Below are 19949 nucleotides of genomic sequence, written 5' to 3' on the forward strand. Positions count from 1 at the left end.
ATAAAAATTAATTATACAATATTATAATTCTTAATATTATTATTTTAATTTTTTTTAAATATTACATAACTTTTTCGCATGTGTGGCACTTATTTATTGCAACCAAAAGAGGGTACAGGAGTCGTCGGCAGAAGCATGTGTCGGCTTCATCCTTTCTCTCACTGCCAACCAACAAACCAACCTTCTTCTTTTACTTTCATCGTATTCATGCAATTTCACATCAAATTCATCCTAAATAAATTTAATTGATTTCATAAAAGTTACTAAATTGATTTTCTCAGTTGTTATTGTACTGTGAGCACAGAATGTATTGTAAAATATTCATTTAAAAAACGTAAAATAAAAAGTTTAGAAATATTTTATTGGGAAAGATGTTAGGTGAATATTCTTGACATAAAAGAAGTGTAGAATAAGACAAGATGTTAAAAAAAGCGTTGTGAAAGACTCTTGTTTGGTCAACCCATTCAACCTTTCCCATTTCAATGCTTTGAAGTATGTGCATAGCTATATAATATTTTCATATTCAAAGTGTCATCAATAATATAATATATATGAATAATATAACTTGTGATGGTTGGGTTTCAATCATGTAGGGTCCATGAATGATACAACTTGTGATATTTGGGTTTCAATTATGTAGGATGCTCTATTAGATTGTCTATCTGTTTATTATAATTGTTTTATGAGTTATTTATTGAATGATTTTTTTTATAAAATTTATATACAGAGTTGTGATATTTGTGAAGGTATTGTTGTGAGATAATTATTTTTGTATTATTATCAAAGCTTAATTATTTTTTAATATATATATTAAAGGTTCAAAATTAATTTTATCACACAGATTTTAAAAAGTTCAAGTTTCAACTTTTTAAAAAAAGTTTAATTCGGTTTCAGTATTTATTTAAAAGTTTAATGTAGTTTTAATTTTTTAAAATTAATTTAATGTGATTGTTTCAAACTTTTTTAAAACTATTGAATGCAAATGTGTTTGTGTAGTGGTATAAATGTTAAGGTAAATATGTTTAAATGAGAATAATCTCACAGAAAAAAAAAACACATTAAAATGTTTATTAAAGAAATATGATCATAATGAATTTTTAAAAAAATTCATAACCGAATCAACTTTTGATTCTTGATATAGGAATTAAAAGGGTAATTAAACATATTATTAATAAAATATTATTTTTTTTTAATTTTATTCTTATTTTTTTAATTACATTGTATCACTTACAACCTTTCATACATTATTTTCTTCATTTTTTACTATATTTATCTTAATCCAAATAACCTCACATTTTCTCCTTTAAATCATCACAAATTCATTTCCTACGTTTACTCCCTAATCCAAAAATACCATCAATTATATAAATATAAAAAATTGTATTAATTTAAGTTTCAGATTTTTACTATGTAATTTTCTTAAAAGCTTTATGTTCTTAAAAAATATATATTTTTCTTATTATAATTTTATAAAAGCAAATTTTTTAATACTAATAAAAAATTAATATTAAAATAAATTTAGATTAAATTACTAATATATTAACAAAATTAAAAAAAACTTAAATTATTTCACTGATATAAAAAAGAGAGTAAATCACAAAGGAAAAAAATATTAAAAGCAAAAACAAAATTAAAGGAATAAGGTGGTGTATTATCCCAGCATTTATTCCAGCATTTGAAACACGAGGGCATATTTTAATAAAACAAAGAAATTGTTGTTTATTTAAGTCTTGATATCCTTTGACTATGAAAATGCTATTTTCAGCATTCAGAATTAATATCATTAGTCAAATATATAGGTTAACTAAACTATAATGGGAAATTTTACGTTGATATGTTATTTTAAAGGTGCACAAAAAACTTGAAATTTGAATGAAAATGATTGTTGTAATGGTAATGCAAGATTATAGTAATTAAGTATTCAAGTATGGTAGCCGCCACAAGTTCATGGGACCAACAACACTACGCAATTCATTTACTTTCTTTATTTCTTTTTAACCCATACCAAATACCATAACAAATAAATAAATTGGATTAGTTTAATTGATTTTAGTTTTATTTTTAATTGTGTTTTAAATACCTTTTAATCTCTAAACAATTATTTTAACAGACTGCATATTAAATTTGAAATCTCGAAGTGTGCTACGGATTCATTAATCCAAAAGTGAATTATGTTGCATTCTGTAAGCAAATTTTACATAAATTATTGATTTATGGATTGTTGAATCCGGAAGTCTAATTTCTATTACGGATTGGTAGATCTGGAATGATTTTTTTCAATTATGGATTTCTGAATCCGGAATGCATATTTTGAATTACGAATTGACGGATCCGGAGTGGTTTTTTCATGATGTTTTGCATTTTTTGATTTTGGATTAACACTATGTACTACCGGAAGTATCAATCCAGGAGATTACCAGATGCGCCAATTCGAAAATTTACCGGAAGTGTCAATCCAAAAATTTACCGGATTTTCTTAATCTGGAATAAAAAAAAAATGTACAGTTTATAGGGACAGTTTTGTCTTTTCGTAACCTTATGGAGTGCAGGAAGAAAAATGTAGGGGTGCAGGAAGAAACCGTCATTCCCAATAAGTAATGAAGCCCACAAGCCCAATAAGGTATTGCCCACCCCAACCCATGAGTTGAGATTCTTGCCTTTTATAAAAAATTTAATCACCTTTTGTACATTCCGGAAACAAAAAGAAATTAAAAAAAAAATAAAAATGCATGAAGAAACACACCAACCCTTTCAACAGTAGAATCCCAAAGTATAAGAGTAAAAAAAAAATCATAGAGAAAAATCTCCCATGTTCGAGCTTAGTAAAGAAAAAGACCACTGAATTATGAACCACAGTGCATTTTTATATATAAAATTATTGTATTTTGTGTAAAGAACTCTATTTTTATTTTCTAAAAATATTTAGAAAGAAGTGTAGTGAAATGTTAAGAAAAATTACACTCAAATGCAATTTATATGATCTCAACTGTGACCTTCCTTAAACCAAACCATTTTTTAAAACCTTGATGCATAATAATAAAACATAGAATATACAGAAGGTGGTGATATAGATAATTTAATTTATTAGAATAAGATTTATTTAAAAAATAATATTACAGGCATTGACCCAACGATAGTGGAACTTTAACTAGAAGAGCAAAAATGAGTTTCCACTAGAGTGTGACCAGGTGGGAACTGGCGCTGACATATGAGACTGTTTATACTTTCATTTCATTTTTCTGATTAATTTATAAAAAAATAATTGTAATATATGGCTGTTAAATGAACTATTAACATTTAAGTAAGAAATTTTAAGCTTAATTACACAAAATGATTCTATTGAATTAGAAAAACTAAATTTACATTGAAACATCCATCTACCTATATTAATATTTATGGACCTTACGTGTAAGGATTTGTGAAGAATGTCCGAAATATTTTTTAATAATAATTTCAGGATGATTAAGACGTAATATTATTTTTAAGAAATGAATTTTTAAGTTTAATTTAATTTTATAAAACTGACTTAGTGATGTCTACATCATTTATATACATAAAATGTCTTGATCTCTATTTGACATGAGGTGGAATGAGACGATCAACTCGTGTATGGAGATATATAAAGGTGATACGATACAGTTCGATAACGAATGATCTGATAAGGTCAACAAACTTTTATAGAGATAGACCAAAAAATGACTATAATATCATATTAACAAGTGGACTTTTAAGTCTACTTCAATCTTATATCGTCTTATAAAGTAAAATTTGCATCAGCTTTAAAAGTGGAGTGATTGATCATTCTGAAATATTTTCTTTCGTTATATTAAAGATTTGGTCTTTGATTACTTCTAATTTTGGTTCGGCTTGTTTTTCCTTTTCTGATTGATGTCTTAATCCGTTGACTTGTTTGCTTATGATCAAAAGTCTTTGATAGTAGTTTGTTAGTTTGAGTAGTTTGGTTTTATGGTGTTCTTTTATGTGTCTACATTGATTTTCAATTGGTAGGTTATAGCATGATTACAAAGTCTCTCTTTTGAATAGAATTGCTAGTAGCTATATGAGTTTGATCACCCCTTAAAATATTCATATTTTTATTTTTTTTACTAATAAAAAAATAAAATTTACATTATAAAGTATATCCTAATATCTAGTCTAGAATATATTTAATTATTTGGTGTGACATAGAATAAACGTGTTGATCGCCGGAAGTGGTAGAATATAGTCAGCTAATTCCCATTACCGGTATTTAGTCTATGTCTCATGTAGAACAAAAATCATAAGATTGAAGTGATAGATATGAATGAAAGATGCGTTTTGAAAAAAATATTGAGAATTAGCGACAGAAAAGGCAGACACTAACTGCACCAAACAACTCTCTCTCAATTTTCCATTTTTATATTCACTGCCGGCTGGCGGCTATATGCCACATTTCCTTGCTTTCAAATTTCAATCATGTCACCACTAATCAACTCTATTTTCACATTTTGTTTCTCATTCTTCTTTCAACTTTAAGCCATACTTATCACTACCACACCTCTGTTCCCACCTCCTTTTTCTTATCACCCAAATAAGGTACTCATCTCAGAAGTAACACTCTTTGTGAAATTATATAAAAAAAATTAATGTTTTACTTTGTTTCAGATTAACAGAAAACTTTTCTGAATTTGCTTTTGTTAAAATTCCAAATCTTTTTTTAAGAGGTTTCTGGGTTTTGCTCTTCAGTTTTGTGTTTGATTCTTTGATTTGAAGACCGTTTTTCTGTATCTTAAAATATTTAAAAAGGTCTAATTTTCATTTGGGTGGCCGTGCCAGTGCATATCTTTGTCTCTTAATAGTCTTATGTTAGAATGTTAGATTATGCAGATTGCAGAGTATACCAGAATCATTATGACTTGTGGCTGCTTTGGAGCCAAATCTGCTAAGAAAAGACGCTCTTCTAATGTTAATGGAGAAATTGATGGTTAGAGAAAGTTTTGGCAATTTCATTATCAATTATGTGTGTTAAATACTGTAAATAAATTCGTTTTAATGGTTTTGTGGTCAACGGTTATTAACAAGCAATATGTTTATCTATAGAATTCTTCTCTTGCCGTTTATATTCATTCATATGTATTCTTTTGTTGTGCAGGTTATCCCCTTGTTAATGTTAGGCAATTTTCTGATAAAGAACTGAGATTGGCAACTGATAATTATCACTCAAACAATAAGATAGGACGAGGAGGTTTTGGAACCGTTTACCAGGTATTCAGAGTTCTGATGCTTGTATAAGTTGCATGCATGAAATCATGAAATCAATATGAATGTTACCTACTCAAACTCTTCACTGAGACCAACCATGTCTGAAGTAGAAGACAATCTGAGAGCAGCTAGGATTCCATACTTTGCAATGGAAAAAAGTCAATACATTGTTTTTGGGTTATTAAGAATATCATCACACTTAGTAAAAAATTTGTCTGAGTTTCAAGAACACTGAATATGTGCTAAGCTATTGAAGAGTAAAAGGTAGCAAGTAATTGTATCATTAGTTTTTTTTATTGATGTTAAGCCATTCTAAATACTCATGTGACAATTTTGCTAGGGAACCTTAAGAGATGGAAGACGTATAGCAGTGAAGACTCTCTCAAATTGGTCAAAGCAGGGTGTTCGTGAGTTTTTGACTGAAATCAAAACTTTGTCAAATGTTAAACATGCAAACCTTGTTGAATTGATTGGATTCTGCATCCAAGGACCTAGTCGTACATTAGTCTACGAGTATGTGGAAAATGGAAGCCTTAATAGTGCACTACTTGGTAAATATGTCAAATGCTTACAGTAAATTATGAAGTCACGAATTGACTCCATATACAGATGATAGAATGAAACATGCATGTAACCTTTTTTTGTTCTTTTTGGTGTTCTGTAGGCACAAGGAATGAAAAGATTAAACTAGACTGGAGAAAAAGATCTGGTATCTGTTTAGGTACTGCTAAGGGTCTTGCCTTTCTGCATGAAGAACTTTCACCACCAATTGTGCATAGAGACATCAAAGCTAGTAATGTACTACTTGACAAAGATTTCAATCCCAAAATAGGTGATTTTGGGTTGGCTAAACTATTTCCAGATGGTATCACTCACGTTAGCACAAGAATTGCTGGAACAGCGTATGTAAATAGTCTATGAGAGTATGAAAATAGATTTTTATTTTTCTTATGTCATTCTGTTGGTTGCTCATCTCTACATACAGTTATTGGATTAAGCATACTTCAATTTTTGCTTGAAAAACTGGGATGTTCTAATTTATCCACTAGTTTATAAATTTTTTGCATTTCAAGATTTATACTTGAACTGTGGATTATGAAACTCATTAAACAGGGTAAGGTTTATATTTATGCAGTGGTTACTTAGCACCGGAATATGCAATAGGTGGCCAGTTAACGAAGAAAGCTGATATATACAGCTTTGGGGTTCTCGTGCTTGAAATAGTTAGTGGCAGAAGCAGTGCCAGGAGAACAAACGGAGGAGGATCACACAAATTTCTCTTGGAATGGGTACATAAATCTTACTTTTATGAGTTACTTTGCAACATTATATAATTTAGTCTATGAAATCCTATCATATCTTTTTTATTCACTACCTTGTTTATTCATTATATATCTCTCCACTTCCCTTGTAACCTAACCCTAATACATTGGTGTGTTCCTAAAAAAATGGCCATCTTTGGATTTAGTTCTTTAAGATCATGAGTTTCCATCCATTATATTTTACAACTACTGTTGGGTGAGGTTTTATTTGGGACTAAAGTTTGGATATTTAAAAAAATTGGGAACAAAAACATTTAATTTTAAAAGGTTAGACTAAAATCAAATATGGTCCAATTTATTAGGGACAAAAACAATGGGATTTCAATTTCCCAAAAAGAAATCTAGAGTTGAAATAATTGTAAAAAATAGAAAAAAAAAAGTTGAATAATTGCCACTTAAATGGTGTATCCATGTCGGACACACAACACTGGTACGATACGTATCGGTGGAGCGTCTAATTCAAAAAAATATTTGTTGAATTTTTAATAATTCTAATACGGTTCTAACACAATTTTATAAAGAAAATATACAATTTTCTAAAAACTCAAATTTATAGTATAAATTTTTATTGACTATATAAAGAAATAACAAATCCTTTTGAACTAGTCATGAGAAACATCTTTATGCTACACAAGAAAAACTTTATGAACATAAATCTTTATTATTAATTTATATAATTTATAAATATATAATATATAGATCTGTGTTTCGTGTCTGATATTTTAGAGATTATACGTTTTTTCATATGTGTTTGTATCATATGAGTGTCCGTGTCTATCTATATAGTTAGATGTATGGTATTCATAGTGTGAAACTTTGGAGTGGACATGATGATAGTTATTATTTGATCTAACAGGCCTGGCAACTTTATGAAGAAGGAAAATTGTTGGAGTTTGTGGATCCAGAGATGGAAGAGTTTCCTGAGGAAGAGGTAATGAGATACATGAAGGTTGCACTTTTCTGTACACAGTCAGCAGCAAGTAGAAGGCCTTTGATGATACAAGTTGTTAGTATGCTATCAAAGACAATCCAACTCAATGAGAAAGAACTTACAGCACCAGGATTATTCACAGATGAAGGAGAATCTTCTCGAAAACACCCTCTTCCTTTTATTACCTCTACTCATGTTGCTATTACTCAGGTCACCCCAAGGTGATGTCTATTCAAGAGTACTTTTTGTTTTTCAAATATTGTTTTACTTTCTTATGTTATTTCTTTTCAATTTAGCTATAAAAAAATATAACTCGGCATGAAAGCAATCTCGTGCTCCTGCATATTGAAACCTGTATAGTATGTCTGATTATCTTGCATTACTTTTATTGACTGTGTGTGATTTGATTACTTTTTCAAAATTCAACGGTAGTAAAACAGAAAAGAAAAATGCATTTATTATTAATTTAAAATGAATTAAAAGTTAAAGAGATATTTTGATTTAAGTAAAAGGTAGATTCATTTTCAACCTTCACTTTATGAATATTCTTTCATTTTGAAGTCAAATCCTAAAACTTTTACTCTTAGGAAGCCAAGCAACTAGACAAAAATTGAAACCTGAATCATTCTCACTGTTAATAGACGACATGAGTTTACAACAATATTATTGACACATGATAATAATTTGCATCATTTAACTTTGTAATAATCTACTTTGAGAGAAAAAGACTCACCTACCTTGTCAATAAATTACCTGATCAAATAAGATTAAATATACTTGAAATCTTTATAAATATAATTTAATTTTAATCTAAACTTCTCATTTATTTTAGTCTTCTTAACCTTTTAAATAATTCCTACAATTACAGAGCACAAATATAAAACCATACAATAGCTTTAACGATTTTAAAATAACGTGCGCAACATGTAGATATTACATATCTTGAATAAATATGATATAAATCATTTATCACAAATTTAAAAATTCTAAAGACCAAAATCAACCATTTTTAAAGATGCAAAACCAAATTTAATGAAGGCTGATAAAACTTAATCTTACAGCACATGTAAGGGCAGTAGGATGAGGTGCATATATATGAACAGAAATTTAAACAGCCGAAAAGAGTCTGTTTGACACCACCAGTCAGCAATCCCAACAAGTACTTTCTGTCTAAAAGGATGTAGTTAAACCCATGATCATTGAATCTCTACGTCATGATGGTCAATGGATTTAATTCATACAGAACCTCAAAGTTGGTAATAAAATGCAACCAATAAGCATTAGAAACTAGTAACAGGGCAAAAAGATTCATTAAAGACAGCAGGTGGAGAAAGAGATGGCAGAAGAAAGATTGAAGGGGAACTGAGTATGATATGCAAAAATCATGCAGCAGCCTGCTCCTCAGTGGCAGGAGCTTCTTTCTGGGGTTCATCTGCGGAGCCATTAGAGGCAGCATCCTTTGGTTGTGATGCAGTTGCACCTTCTGCTGCAGATCCAGTTGCTTTTGATGCTTTCTCTTTTCCATCCTTACCGTCTTTGGCCTCTTTAGCAGGAGCAGGTGGTGGAGGAATCATGTGAGGTGGTGGTGTATGCTTCAGTTTTAACAGTATTTGCCGCAACCTAGACAGGTCCGTGGGTTTGCCGGGCTTTGGGCCTTGAACGACTGTAATTGATGGCTTCTTGTCCTGATCCTTTTTGCCCCTTTTCTTTTCAATGTTGGGAACTTCACGAGGAATGAGCTCTGCAATTGCTTTCCAATAAGCTTTGTCTGACTCTTTGTGAAACTTCTCTTGATTAGCCAAGAATAACTGCTCGACAGACAAATTTCATTCTCTATTAGAACAGGAAAAAAATACATCTGGCGAAAGATGATGTCTTCATGCAAGTAAAACTTACCTTCTCCCTCTCTCTATTTTGAACCTTGCTAGACTCAACATTAACCTTCCTCTTCTCATAGAAAGCCAGCTTATACTCCTCAGCCTCTTCGATAATCTTCAATCTCATCTCTTTTTCCCTTTTCTCCTTCTCTTCTAGCAGAATGGCATTTTGACTGTACAAGGAAAGCCAAAGGCATTCGTTTTTTTATCATAACTGAGTTCAGCAAACTTACAAAAGATCTTAAACTTTAGTGGCCCAAGATGAGAGATTAAGAAAATGATGTTCTTTCATCAAGTTCACAACTATTTTGTCCCAGATAACTAACTATATAAAGTGGAGATTTAGATTAATCACAATTATTTTTTTTGATTGAAATTAATTAATGGTATTAACTTTATTAATGTGACATTAACATATTATCTCACGCATTTATTTCCAACAGAATTGGTTTGGACATCTAAAATATTATAAACTTTATCTAGGCTCAGAAAAAGATAACTTGTTGCCTGTTTAAGTCGTGCACCATACAATTAACATAAATATTAGAAATCCTAATTTCAGAATTGTTAATCGACCAGAATTATATGGTAAATAAGAAAAAACAATGCTTTGTATTTTCTTTTCAAGACGATCAGTTGAGCTGCGTGTGATAAATCAAACATTAGAAGATTTTCATTCCCATATCAAAAGGTTATAGAGATACTGGGATGTCTGCCATTTTATATCTTACTAATTGTCATTACTAACTAATAGTCTATACTACACGTAAATATTCAAAAGCAAACAAAAAATTTAAAGAAATTCATGAAAACTAGTTAGACAAAGTTTATGCACACAATCACCATCAGTCTAGGAGCTAATAACAATAATAAAGTAAAAAACAATAATGAAATAGAAAAAGAACAAATTAAATAAAAAATTAGCAGAAAGTGAAGTTGAAAGAAAGAAAAATATTGGAACACAAGAAAACATAGACCGGTAAAGTGTGAAGTGACACAAGTAAAAAAAAGATAAAGTTTTGGGGAATGGTCAAGGAAGAAGGGTTTCAAATCCTGTTATGCTTTTGAAGTTGTGTAAGGGGGTAAAAGAATGTGTTTTTGGACTCCCTATATCATCATAACACACAAAACTGCTATTTTGATTTGACAACTATTACAGCCACAATGATTGCTATTGAAAACTGGTTTGCTCTAATCTAATACTCCACTATAGCACACCATTGACTACTATGAGAGCTACCATCATACTAGAGAAGAGAACATTTAAAACCCATATAAATCAAAGAGGGAAAGTTCAGTTGTCTGTTCAAAGAATGTGGAACACACAGGTTAATTAGAGCAAGCAAAAATGTTTCAAGGGTATGAAGAAATGATAGTTGCATCAGTTAACATACATTTACATGAGTTAATTTCCTCTTTAGCTTTTATACACATGATAAATCAAGCTTATTTGCATAACCAGATAGCTAAATATCTTATTACTCCCTCAAGCACAAGGGAAGAAAAGAAAAGGAGATAAAATTATGCAATCTCGGTCTATATAAGAAGCACACTGAATTAATTGAATAAATATAAAATATAACTTCCGTAGCATACACGCAAAAAACCAAGATCAAGAGGATCCCATTCCTATACAATCCCCATCAACATTTATCAACGTTTAAGTTCAGCATAAGTAGCTTGCCTGCCCTAAGCTCAACAGTCAACAGGGGTCAACTTTAGCATATGATCATCTCATTCCCAAGGAGAAGGAATCAAACAATGGTTATTGTCAAGCCAACATCTAGTCAAATTAAGTGATCACAGAGACGAAACCCTAAAAACCATCAAATCACAAATTCAGTCCGAACCGCAACTTTAAATTTTTCACACCATGCAATTTACCCTAAAAGTACCTCACCTCAAAATAATTATAGACTATAGAAATCCAACATCAATGAGTGAAAAATCAAACATCCTTGCTCATTATTCTCCAAACTTTCTCCATCCAAACATAGACTTACAATTGATGGATATAAATCAATTCCACCCAACTCCCTAGCATACAAAAACCGATACCCTAAATCTCAGCGAAATAATCACATATCATGCCACAGCTCAACTAACTGCTTGAAGTAAAATCGTATTAACCTAAGTTCACCAATTCGCTTTCTACAAGTAAGATCAACCTTTCCCACTCCCGATTCACAGTTCTAATTGGTCACTAGCAACCGCGAGACACTTAGCGAGGAAACTTTTTTATTAAGGCAAAATCATCGCAGATCTAAGCATATTCAAACGAGATCCAACAAATTCCCGAAACGGAAGATGAAATTGCAAACAACCACTCACCGGCGCCACTCGCGAAGAGCGTAACCTTCCTCCGGCTCCATCTCGGTCGGTGGCGGTAGCACTGGACCGTCGGAGACGAAAACTCCGTCGCCATCACCGTAGCCGTTTCCGTTTTCGTTCCCGTTCTCTACGGAGGCGGATTCGAAGGGAGACTGAGAGTAAGCGGGAGTCGGATCAGTAAAGCCGTAGATCTCCGGCGATGCGGCGGCGGAGTGATCGACGGCGACATCTCCATCGGCGGAAAAATCACCGGTGAAGGAAGAGTAGCCGGCGTAGCCAGAGAAGTTGTCCTCGTCGTCGTCGTGTTGGTGAGTGGAAGAAGAGTTGACGTTCAAGTCATCGGTGAAGGTATCGAAGGAAGACATGTCTGCGACTGCGATTTTCTCTCTCTTCTGTGAAACGCAAATGATGGGAACACTGTTGCTTTGCTTTGACGGAGGTTCAGCACTGCCACTAAACTATCTTCCACTTTTTAAATACTTAACGGTGAAAATAATACAAAATAAAATGTTAAAATTCATCTATAATCTAGTTATAAATATTAATATTATGAAATATATATAAATTAAATAATTTAAGTTTGATTAATAGTTGATGTAGTATTTTTTTTACATAAAAAGTATAGTATTTCACGTTAAAACAAAAATTCAATTATTGTACACTGAAAGAGTAAAAAAATATATTAAGAAATTATCACTCAACCAATTAAAAGTAATAGATTTTTATGATAATTATTACAAAAACAAATTTACCATATACCAAGTTTATAATTTTGTAACTACAAAACTGTATATAATGATAGTCTATGTTCTATTTTTTAAAATAAAAAAAAAAATGAGATTTTATGCTTAATCTTGATAATTATGAAAAGCTATTACTTCACAACTTAATTTTGTAGTTTGATTGTATCTTAACATGTTGGTTTTAAATAATTTTATTGTATCTTAATATATTGTTTTTAAATAATAGAATATCATGTTTTTATCATCTCACTAAACCACCGTATCAAATAATTAGCTTAACATTTATATAATATTCTAATAAAAAAATCACTTAAATGAATAATCCATCAGAAGAACAATAAGGTTTAAAATGGAAAATAAATATTGATATGCACAGGGCAGTAAAAAACATTTTTTTTTATTTAGACAGAATTAACTATGAAAAAAATTACCAAGATAAGAAACTTATTATTGACCCATTATTTTATAATTGAGATACCTTATTTTTTTATTTGATATTAATTAAACTTGTTCAATATATTTTATTTATAACAATTAATAATAATGAAGATTTTTTTGACGGTTTCTCTGTACAATTTGTTAGTAATTTTATTAATATCAGTTAAATAACTATCATAATAACTCATTTTTCAATTATACTTTACTTTGATTATGATAAAAAATATTTCCAGTGGTTAATATTAATAGTAATTACAATATTGTTTTAGGAGTTTTGCAAATGCATTTTTTTAATGTAAGAAATTTTATTTTAATATAAAAATATTGTGTTTGGTGTTTTAATTTTTATACAGAATCTTAAATGGCATAGTTGTTTTAGAATTTAAAATAGTAGTTTGCAACAATAAGTGATGATGTTTAATATGGTGGATAGAACATGATATCCTTCAAAAATTCATCATTGACTGAGCTGGACAAATATCAGTGATGAGCTTCATATCAACTCAAACTTAAAAGCTACTTATGATTTATTCATTTTATTATAATTGAATCGGGATTAAATTATTATAATTTTTTTTTAATAATATGTTTAATTATAAAGTGTATAAATTATAAACATATAAGTAAAACTTTTAATTAATATTAGAGGATCACATTGCAGGCTCTATGAAATGAAAAAATTATACAACAGCAATCTTCCGCACAAATTAATAGGATATATGTATGTATAAATTCAATATTTTAAGCAAGATTTAAAAACAAATATTCCCTGTCAATTATCGAATAAACAAATCCATAAATAGAAAAAATAACTAAAATTGTTTTTTTTATCTCTCAATCTTCCTTTGTTTTCATCAACTTTGATTAGCTTGTGTGAAATTGTATTCTACTAACATTTTAATCCGTATGAAGTAAACATTTTTATACATAATTTAATAATATACACTAAATTTACCAAATCATATTTTTCATGAATTAAATTGATATAAAAGTACACTTAATTTTATTTAAATTAGAATATAATTATATAATATTTAAATACAATCAAATTTATTATTGGAATTTTAAAATAAAATAATTATTTATTTAAATTTGAAAAGAAAAAAAATAATGATAACAACAATGAGCAGTCTAAATTTTTAAATTTGAAAATTAAGAATAAAAAGGGAAATATACTCATAAGCTGTGTGAAAAAATAACACTACTAAATCGTGTAACTTTTTATATAATAAAATTCTATAAATAGAAAATAAATTTGAGCTAAATTAATTAAAAAATATTGTTTTAAAAAAGTGTTAATATAACTGTTTTTAGTTTTTTTCCTATTCTAAATAATTTGTACAGAAAATGCCAAAAATATTTGTTTCTATTTTCTGTACAAATTGAAAAGCAGATTAAAAATATGATTCTATTTTTGTATTTAAAAATAAAAATAAAACCAGGAAATAAAAAGCAAGTAAGTGTCACACAACACAAGCATATTTGAATAAAAGCAAGACACTCAATGACAAAACTAAAATACATTTCCATTTTGTAAATACTCAATAGAAAATGTTTCTTTCAACAATAGTAATTTTGAAAATAGAAAATCATGTTGGTTAAATAGCAAAAAAAAATTAAGCAGGACCAATATCAACCCTGCTAAGTGTTAAAATTCCCAACAAAAAGTGATTTTGCTATTTCACAAGAATTTATACAACCTCGTAAAAAAAATGTTACATGCTCGCAATGATCGAATCCGAAAACTGCACTACTGCATCAGTACTTCCATCCTCTAAGGATCAATTACGCCAACACAAGCATACAAGTTGCCAATTTGCTCAAAATTCAATTATTTTCATATTTGTTCAATATTTCAATGAGATAAACGTCAACAATATTGTATACTTAACAGCAATGCAAAACATTGACAAGAAAAAACCTGACGTAACAATCGTGAATGCATACAGTTCTTTAAAACCATTCAGGTGGTCATTTTATTCATCATTGCCTAATAAGACCGAAAAAAGCAACAGGCAATGATCACATGGTAAAATTTCAGCGGTAAAGGCTTTCAGATCTCAGGTTCTCAGCAATTTCAGTCTCCCATCGGTCACCATTTTCAAGCAGCTTCTCTTTATCATATAAAAGCTCCTAGAACAGGTAAAAACGACCAGAAGTAAATAAATATGCAAGTAAACAATTAATTGCATGGAATAATAAATAGTAGTTAAACATATAATTAATAGTAAAGAACAATAGAGACAATTGTTAGCGAGAATCTATTATCGTAAGGGTGGGCAAAAAACAAATTACAAAATTCAATCCATAATTATCCATATCCTTATTAATTTTAATCCATTTAAATGGATTTATTTAAAATCCAAATCTATATTTTTGGATTTCAAATCCAATCCATTTAATTTGATATGGATTAGATATAGATTAGATACATTTTTTGATTATCCAAATTGCATTTTGGGATGGATTTTGACAGGTCCGATCCAAGTTAAGCCAAGACAATCTAGCCGACGTCGAGCCTAGCGGGCCTAGGTTGATGTCTAATCGAGCAGTCCCGGGCCCATATCAAGCCAAGCGGCTGATTTCAAGCTGAGTGCGCCCGGGCAGTTGTCGAGCCGAGCATTCCCGAGTCAATGTCGAGCCGAGCTTGCCCGGGCTAATGTCAAGCTGAGCTGGCCCGGGTCGATATCGAGCCGAGCAAGCCCAGGCTGATGTCGAGTCGCCGGGCCCGCGTCGATGTCGAGCCGAACAGGCAAGGCCAATGTTGAGCTGAGCAAGCACGGGTTGATGTCGAACCGAACGGGCCTGGGCCAATGTTGAGCCTCACGAGCCCGGGCCGATGTCGAGTCTCCCGGGCCCGGGCAGATGTCAAGTCGAACGGGCCCAGGTCAATGTCGAGTAGATTGAGCCCGAGCCAATGTTGAGTAGATTGGGCCCGGGCCAATGTCGAGTTGACCAAGCCTGAGCCAATGTCAAGTCTCCCAGGCTCGAGCCGATGTCTAGCTGAACGGGCCCGGGCCGATGTCAAGCCAAGCGGGCTCGAGCCAATGTCAAGTCATCCAGGCCCAGGCCATTATTGAGTCGTCCGGGCCCAGACCGATGTCGAGTAGATTGGGCCCGGGTTGATGTCGAGTAGATTGGGTTCGGGCCAATGTCGAGTCGTCCGAGTTCGGACCGATGTCAAGTCGTCCGAGCTTGAGCCGATGTCGAGTCGTCCGAGTTTAAGCTGATGTCGAGTCGTCTGGGCTCGAGCCGATGTCAAGTGGAGCGGGCTCGAGTCAATGTTGAGTCGATTGGGGCCCTGGCTAATGTCGAGTTGAGCGGGTCTGGGCCGATGTCCAATCAAACGGGCTCAGGTCGATGTCGAATCATCCAGGCTCGGGCCATTGTCGAGTCATCTAGGCCGATGTTGAGTCGATTGGGCCCAGACCGATGTCAAGTCAAACGGGCCCGGGCCGATGTCGAGTCATCCAAGCTCGAGCTGATGTCGAGTGGAGCAGGCCCTGGTCGATGTCTTGTCGAACGAGCTCGGGCTGATGTCAAATCATCCAGGCTCGGGCAATTGTCGAGTCGTCTGGGCCCAGGCCGATGTTGAGTCGTCCGGGCTCAAGCTGATGTTGAGGCGTCTAGGCCCGGGCCGATGTCGAACCGAGTTGATCTGTGTTCAGGTTGAGTCGACTTAGGCCCGATTCGAGTCAAGTTAGTTTGTGTCCATATCAAAATGGATTTAATGGATTAAATGTAATTGACAAAGTGGATTTAATCTAATTAACAAAATGGATTGAATCTAGATTTAATCCACTTTAAATAGATTTAAAAAAAAAATCCATTTAAATTTGATCTAGTTAAAATGGATATGGATTTTAAATCCAATCTATTTATTTGGATTTGGATTGGATTTTAATCCAATCCATGACCACCCCTAATATTTACATAATTCAGCATAAAGGAAATAAAAATGAACCTCGTGAGTCTCTGTAGCAAATTCAAAGTTTGGCCCTTCAACAATGGCATCAACAGGACATGCCTCTTGACAAAATCCACAATAGATGCACTTGGTCATGTCAATATCATACCTGAAAGATTTAACAGATAAGAGAGCAAGAATGGAGTGGGCTAAGAGAAGAGGGGGCAGATAAGGCAGGTAATTTACCGAGTTGTCCTGCGGCTGCCATCTTCCCGCTCCTCAGCCTCAATTGTGATTGCTTGTGCAGGACATATCTAATAAGAAAATATTAAGAGAAAACAATAACATACAGCTGCTGACTCTACGGACAGGAAGGAGAGAAATGGGGAACGTATAAAAAAGAAGAAAGAAAACCTGGAAAAGGAATATTAGGACAATGCAAATATGTAATGGATCGATCATTGGTTGTAATTATTAATTAGGGTATTCATGTATAGATTGCATAGCTCATTTGTTTGGGGTTAGCTGTTAGCTGGTCCCCTGTAGTCCTTTCTTCTAGAACTATTTGGATTTCACTATTTAGAGACCGCCGCATGGTTTTGAGCTCAAAGCCTACCAATGGTCTAACTCTTACACTTTGTGTAGTGTGTGTTTTTCAAATACCAAAACAGCTGCACATTTTTTTCTACATTAACCAATGTAGAAACAACACTTCGTAACATACACACACAAACAGGAATATACAAAATAGTCTTAAAAATTGCAAGCTTCGTTCAGTTTATGAAAGAAACAGGAAAATGTTGTCCTGTGGTTATATGCCATTTGGTGTATGTATGCATGCTCTCAAGGATCATAGACGAACCAAAATTATAAATAATCAAAGCCTTACAGCTTCACAAAGTTTGCAAGCAATACAACGTTCCTCTCCTGTTGGATATCGTCGGAGTGCATGTTCACCTCGAAAACGAGGGCTCAAAGGTCCTTTCTCAAATGGATAATTGATCTGCATTAAAGGTGTCGTGCATTAAGCATTTAATTAGAATATCCATCATTATTGGATAGCAAACAGTTTCAGAAGACACTTACTGTAACTTTTGTTTCAAAGAAGTATTTCAGAGTCAGCATTAGACCTCGAACCATTTCAGTGAGAAAGAGAGTGTTGATGCTTCGTTCAAAAACTGTCATCCAGAATACCAGCAATGAATTAGTTATATTATAGAAAAAGTCAAAAAGAACAACAATCAAACTAAAAAATAAAGGATTCAAAATAAATACCAGCACTCCAATCCTTTGAAATTTCCTTTGCAAGTTGCTCCCTTTGTTCATCCTCTGCAGTTAGTGCATCTCAGAATTATGATATATGTGAAGGAGGACATGAATACATAACACATGAAAGTGAAAAGCAAATGGAGATCAAGGGCTATTACTATTGACAGACAAATGGTCATGCTAGTGAAAGTATTTGCAAAGTTAAAGAAATGTCGTGTTTGTTCACTATACACAATTCTGAATAGTTGTTCCTTTGACCCACGTAATTATCTGCCTTTTTAGGAGGGGGAGGGTGTGTTAAAGTACGGGAACTGGTAAAAACTCACAGCACCAGTATCACCTGAGGATGGAAGAGTGGAGTGCATTGTAGTGTTTTCAAGGAATACATAATTAAATATATATTTTATTTTTACATGTGAACCCAGCTCACTATCCGCTTTCAAGAAGTTCATTTATTGAAACTGGATCATGATTGTTATGCAATGGATAATTTGGTGAAGGAAACAATAAAAATTCATATTCAGCCAGTCCTCAATCATTTTGCTTTCTAATTCTAACCATTCTATAGCAGTGCAGAAAATATGCCCATGAGGATGTTAAGACAAATAACAGACCTAGTTTGGTAGAGTAGGAGTGTGCACTTAATCGAAGCCCATAGGATTGGGAGTTGTGCAGCCCTTGACCGCTTACAGCCTAAACAAGCAGAACAACAAGGGATAGTATTAAGTAATAACCTAAACATTGGGCATCCTACATTTAAAATGATCCATATCTAATTCACAGCAACCTCTTCAATACTATCCAGTAAATTATAATTTAAGAGCACCAGGGCATCACATAACCAGACAGAAATCAGAATAACAGCAAAAAGGAGAAAAAAAAGAATCCATTTCACAGCTTGAAGGAAGAGATGGGAAGAAATATAGGGCATTCGGATAAAATTTAGTTTCTTGATTGAATCAAAATCTTATAAAGAGTAATTTTTTCCTTGTTTCTTTCATTTCCACAAATAACGAAGAATCGAAATCAGATTAATGTTACCAATTGGCGGGCACGAAGAGCAAGGAGTGATTTCCGAGCTAAATTTGCAGCCATTCCCTAAACCTGGAAATGAAAACATTAAAGAATCAAATGCAGTGTAGTATTGCTTTCAAATTGAATAATTAAGTTCGAGCGAAACAATTATTTACAAGGATTCAAAGGTATAAACAGGAACCGAAAAAGTGGGAAGAGAATATTGAATTTAAAGGGGTAAACAAGTGGTGGTTGAACCAAATACAGGTTAATATTGAGAAACAGCGCGAAAATTGAAGCAATAGAAGACAAGAAAGATTTGTTTGGGCTCCGCTTTTAACATTGGCGGTTCAAATGCTCAAGAAAGGAAAAAGAAACAAAGAAAATACCTGATGCAAAGACTGATCTCAGAAAAAGAACTGAGGAGAAGCATACGAAGAAGAACGGAAAAGAAATGGGAAATATTTTAGTGTTGAGATTCGCACAACACAACGGGCCCGCAAAACAGTCCAGCCCAACCCATTTATTGTCATGGGTTTTTAAATGAAATTAAATTTTGAGAGTCTTTCTTTCCACACCCCAACAAATGTCTTCCTGCATCCCATTATTTTTTGAAAAGACCGTTTTACTCCTTTTAAAAGTGACTTTGGATTACTCTTTTTGAAATGTCTTTTGAACAAATATTTCATAATAACTTTTTGCCTTCTTGATTTTCTTTTCCATAAACACTCTTTATTTATGAAATCTGTATTTCTGGAAACATTTTTTAGTTACGAAATCCTTCTAAAATCATTCAAAATTGTCAAAAATAATTTTGGTATTTCAAATGATATAGGAGTGCAAGAATAAAAATGTAGAGTTGCAAGAAGAAAACCC

The 19949-nt window shown here is 32.4% G+C and overlaps 3 protein-coding genes across 7 annotated transcripts; 1 reads left to right on the plus strand and 2 right to left on the minus strand.

The window, feature by feature from the left end:
* Positions 1-4279: 4279 nt before the first annotated feature.
* On the plus strand, positions 4280-7882 carry LOC137832602 (cold-responsive protein kinase 1-like). Of its 3 annotated transcripts, none has more exons than XM_068640848.1 (7): positions 4280-4575; positions 4867-4963; positions 5132-5244; positions 5582-5792; positions 5906-6143; positions 6377-6530; positions 7420-7882. In XM_068640848.1, the coding sequence occupies exons 2-7, from the start codon at positions 4891-4893 to the stop codon at positions 7717-7719; spliced, it is 1089 nt and encodes a 362-aa protein (XP_068496949.1). In that variant the 5' UTR covers positions 4280-4575; positions 4867-4890; the 3' UTR covers positions 7720-7882. The 3 variants fall into 3 exon arrangements, with proteins under 3 accessions (XP_068496949.1, XP_068496947.1, XP_068496948.1); XM_068640846.1 differs by having other exon boundaries at positions 4426-4575; positions 4858-4963; XM_068640847.1 differs by having other exon boundaries at positions 4460-4575; positions 4850-4963.
* A 755-nt stretch (positions 7883-8637) lies between these two features.
* On the minus strand, positions 8638-12162 carry LOC137832603 (clathrin light chain 1-like). The gene is made up of 3 exons (XM_068640849.1): positions 11703-12162; positions 9391-9544; positions 8638-9302 (listed from the first exon to the last, which is right to left on the minus strand). The coding sequence occupies exons 1-3, from the start codon at positions 12065-12067 to the stop codon at positions 8877-8879; spliced, it is 945 nt and encodes a 314-aa protein (XP_068496950.1). The 5' UTR covers positions 12068-12162; the 3' UTR covers positions 8638-8876.
* Positions 12163-14698: 2536 nt separating this feature from the next.
* LOC137832604 (NADH dehydrogenase [ubiquinone] iron-sulfur protein 8-B, mitochondrial) lies at positions 14699-19583 on the minus strand. Of its 3 annotated transcripts, none has more exons than XM_068640850.1 (9): positions 19463-19583; positions 19101-19163; positions 18674-18752; positions 18066-18119; positions 17877-17968; positions 17680-17793; positions 17037-17104; positions 16848-16959; positions 14699-15016 (listed from the first exon to the last, which is right to left on the minus strand). In XM_068640850.1, the coding sequence occupies exons 2-9, from the start codon at positions 19152-19154 to the stop codon at positions 14921-14923; spliced, it is 669 nt and encodes a 222-aa protein (XP_068496951.1). In that variant the 5' UTR covers positions 19155-19163; positions 19463-19583; the 3' UTR covers positions 14699-14920. The 3 variants fall into 3 exon arrangements, with proteins under 3 accessions (XP_068496951.1, XP_068496952.1, XP_068496953.1); XM_068640851.1 differs by having other exon boundaries at positions 19250-19469; XM_068640852.1 differs by lacking the exon at positions 19463-19583 and adding an exon at positions 19339-19449.
* Between the last annotated feature and the right edge of the window lie 366 nt (positions 19584-19949).

Source organism: Phaseolus vulgaris, chromosome 6 (genome assembly GCF_000499845.2).
Source record: "Phaseolus vulgaris cultivar G19833 chromosome 6, P. vulgaris v2.0, whole genome shotgun sequence".
NCBI lineage: Eukaryota > Viridiplantae > Streptophyta > Magnoliopsida > Fabales > Fabaceae > Phaseolus > Phaseolus vulgaris.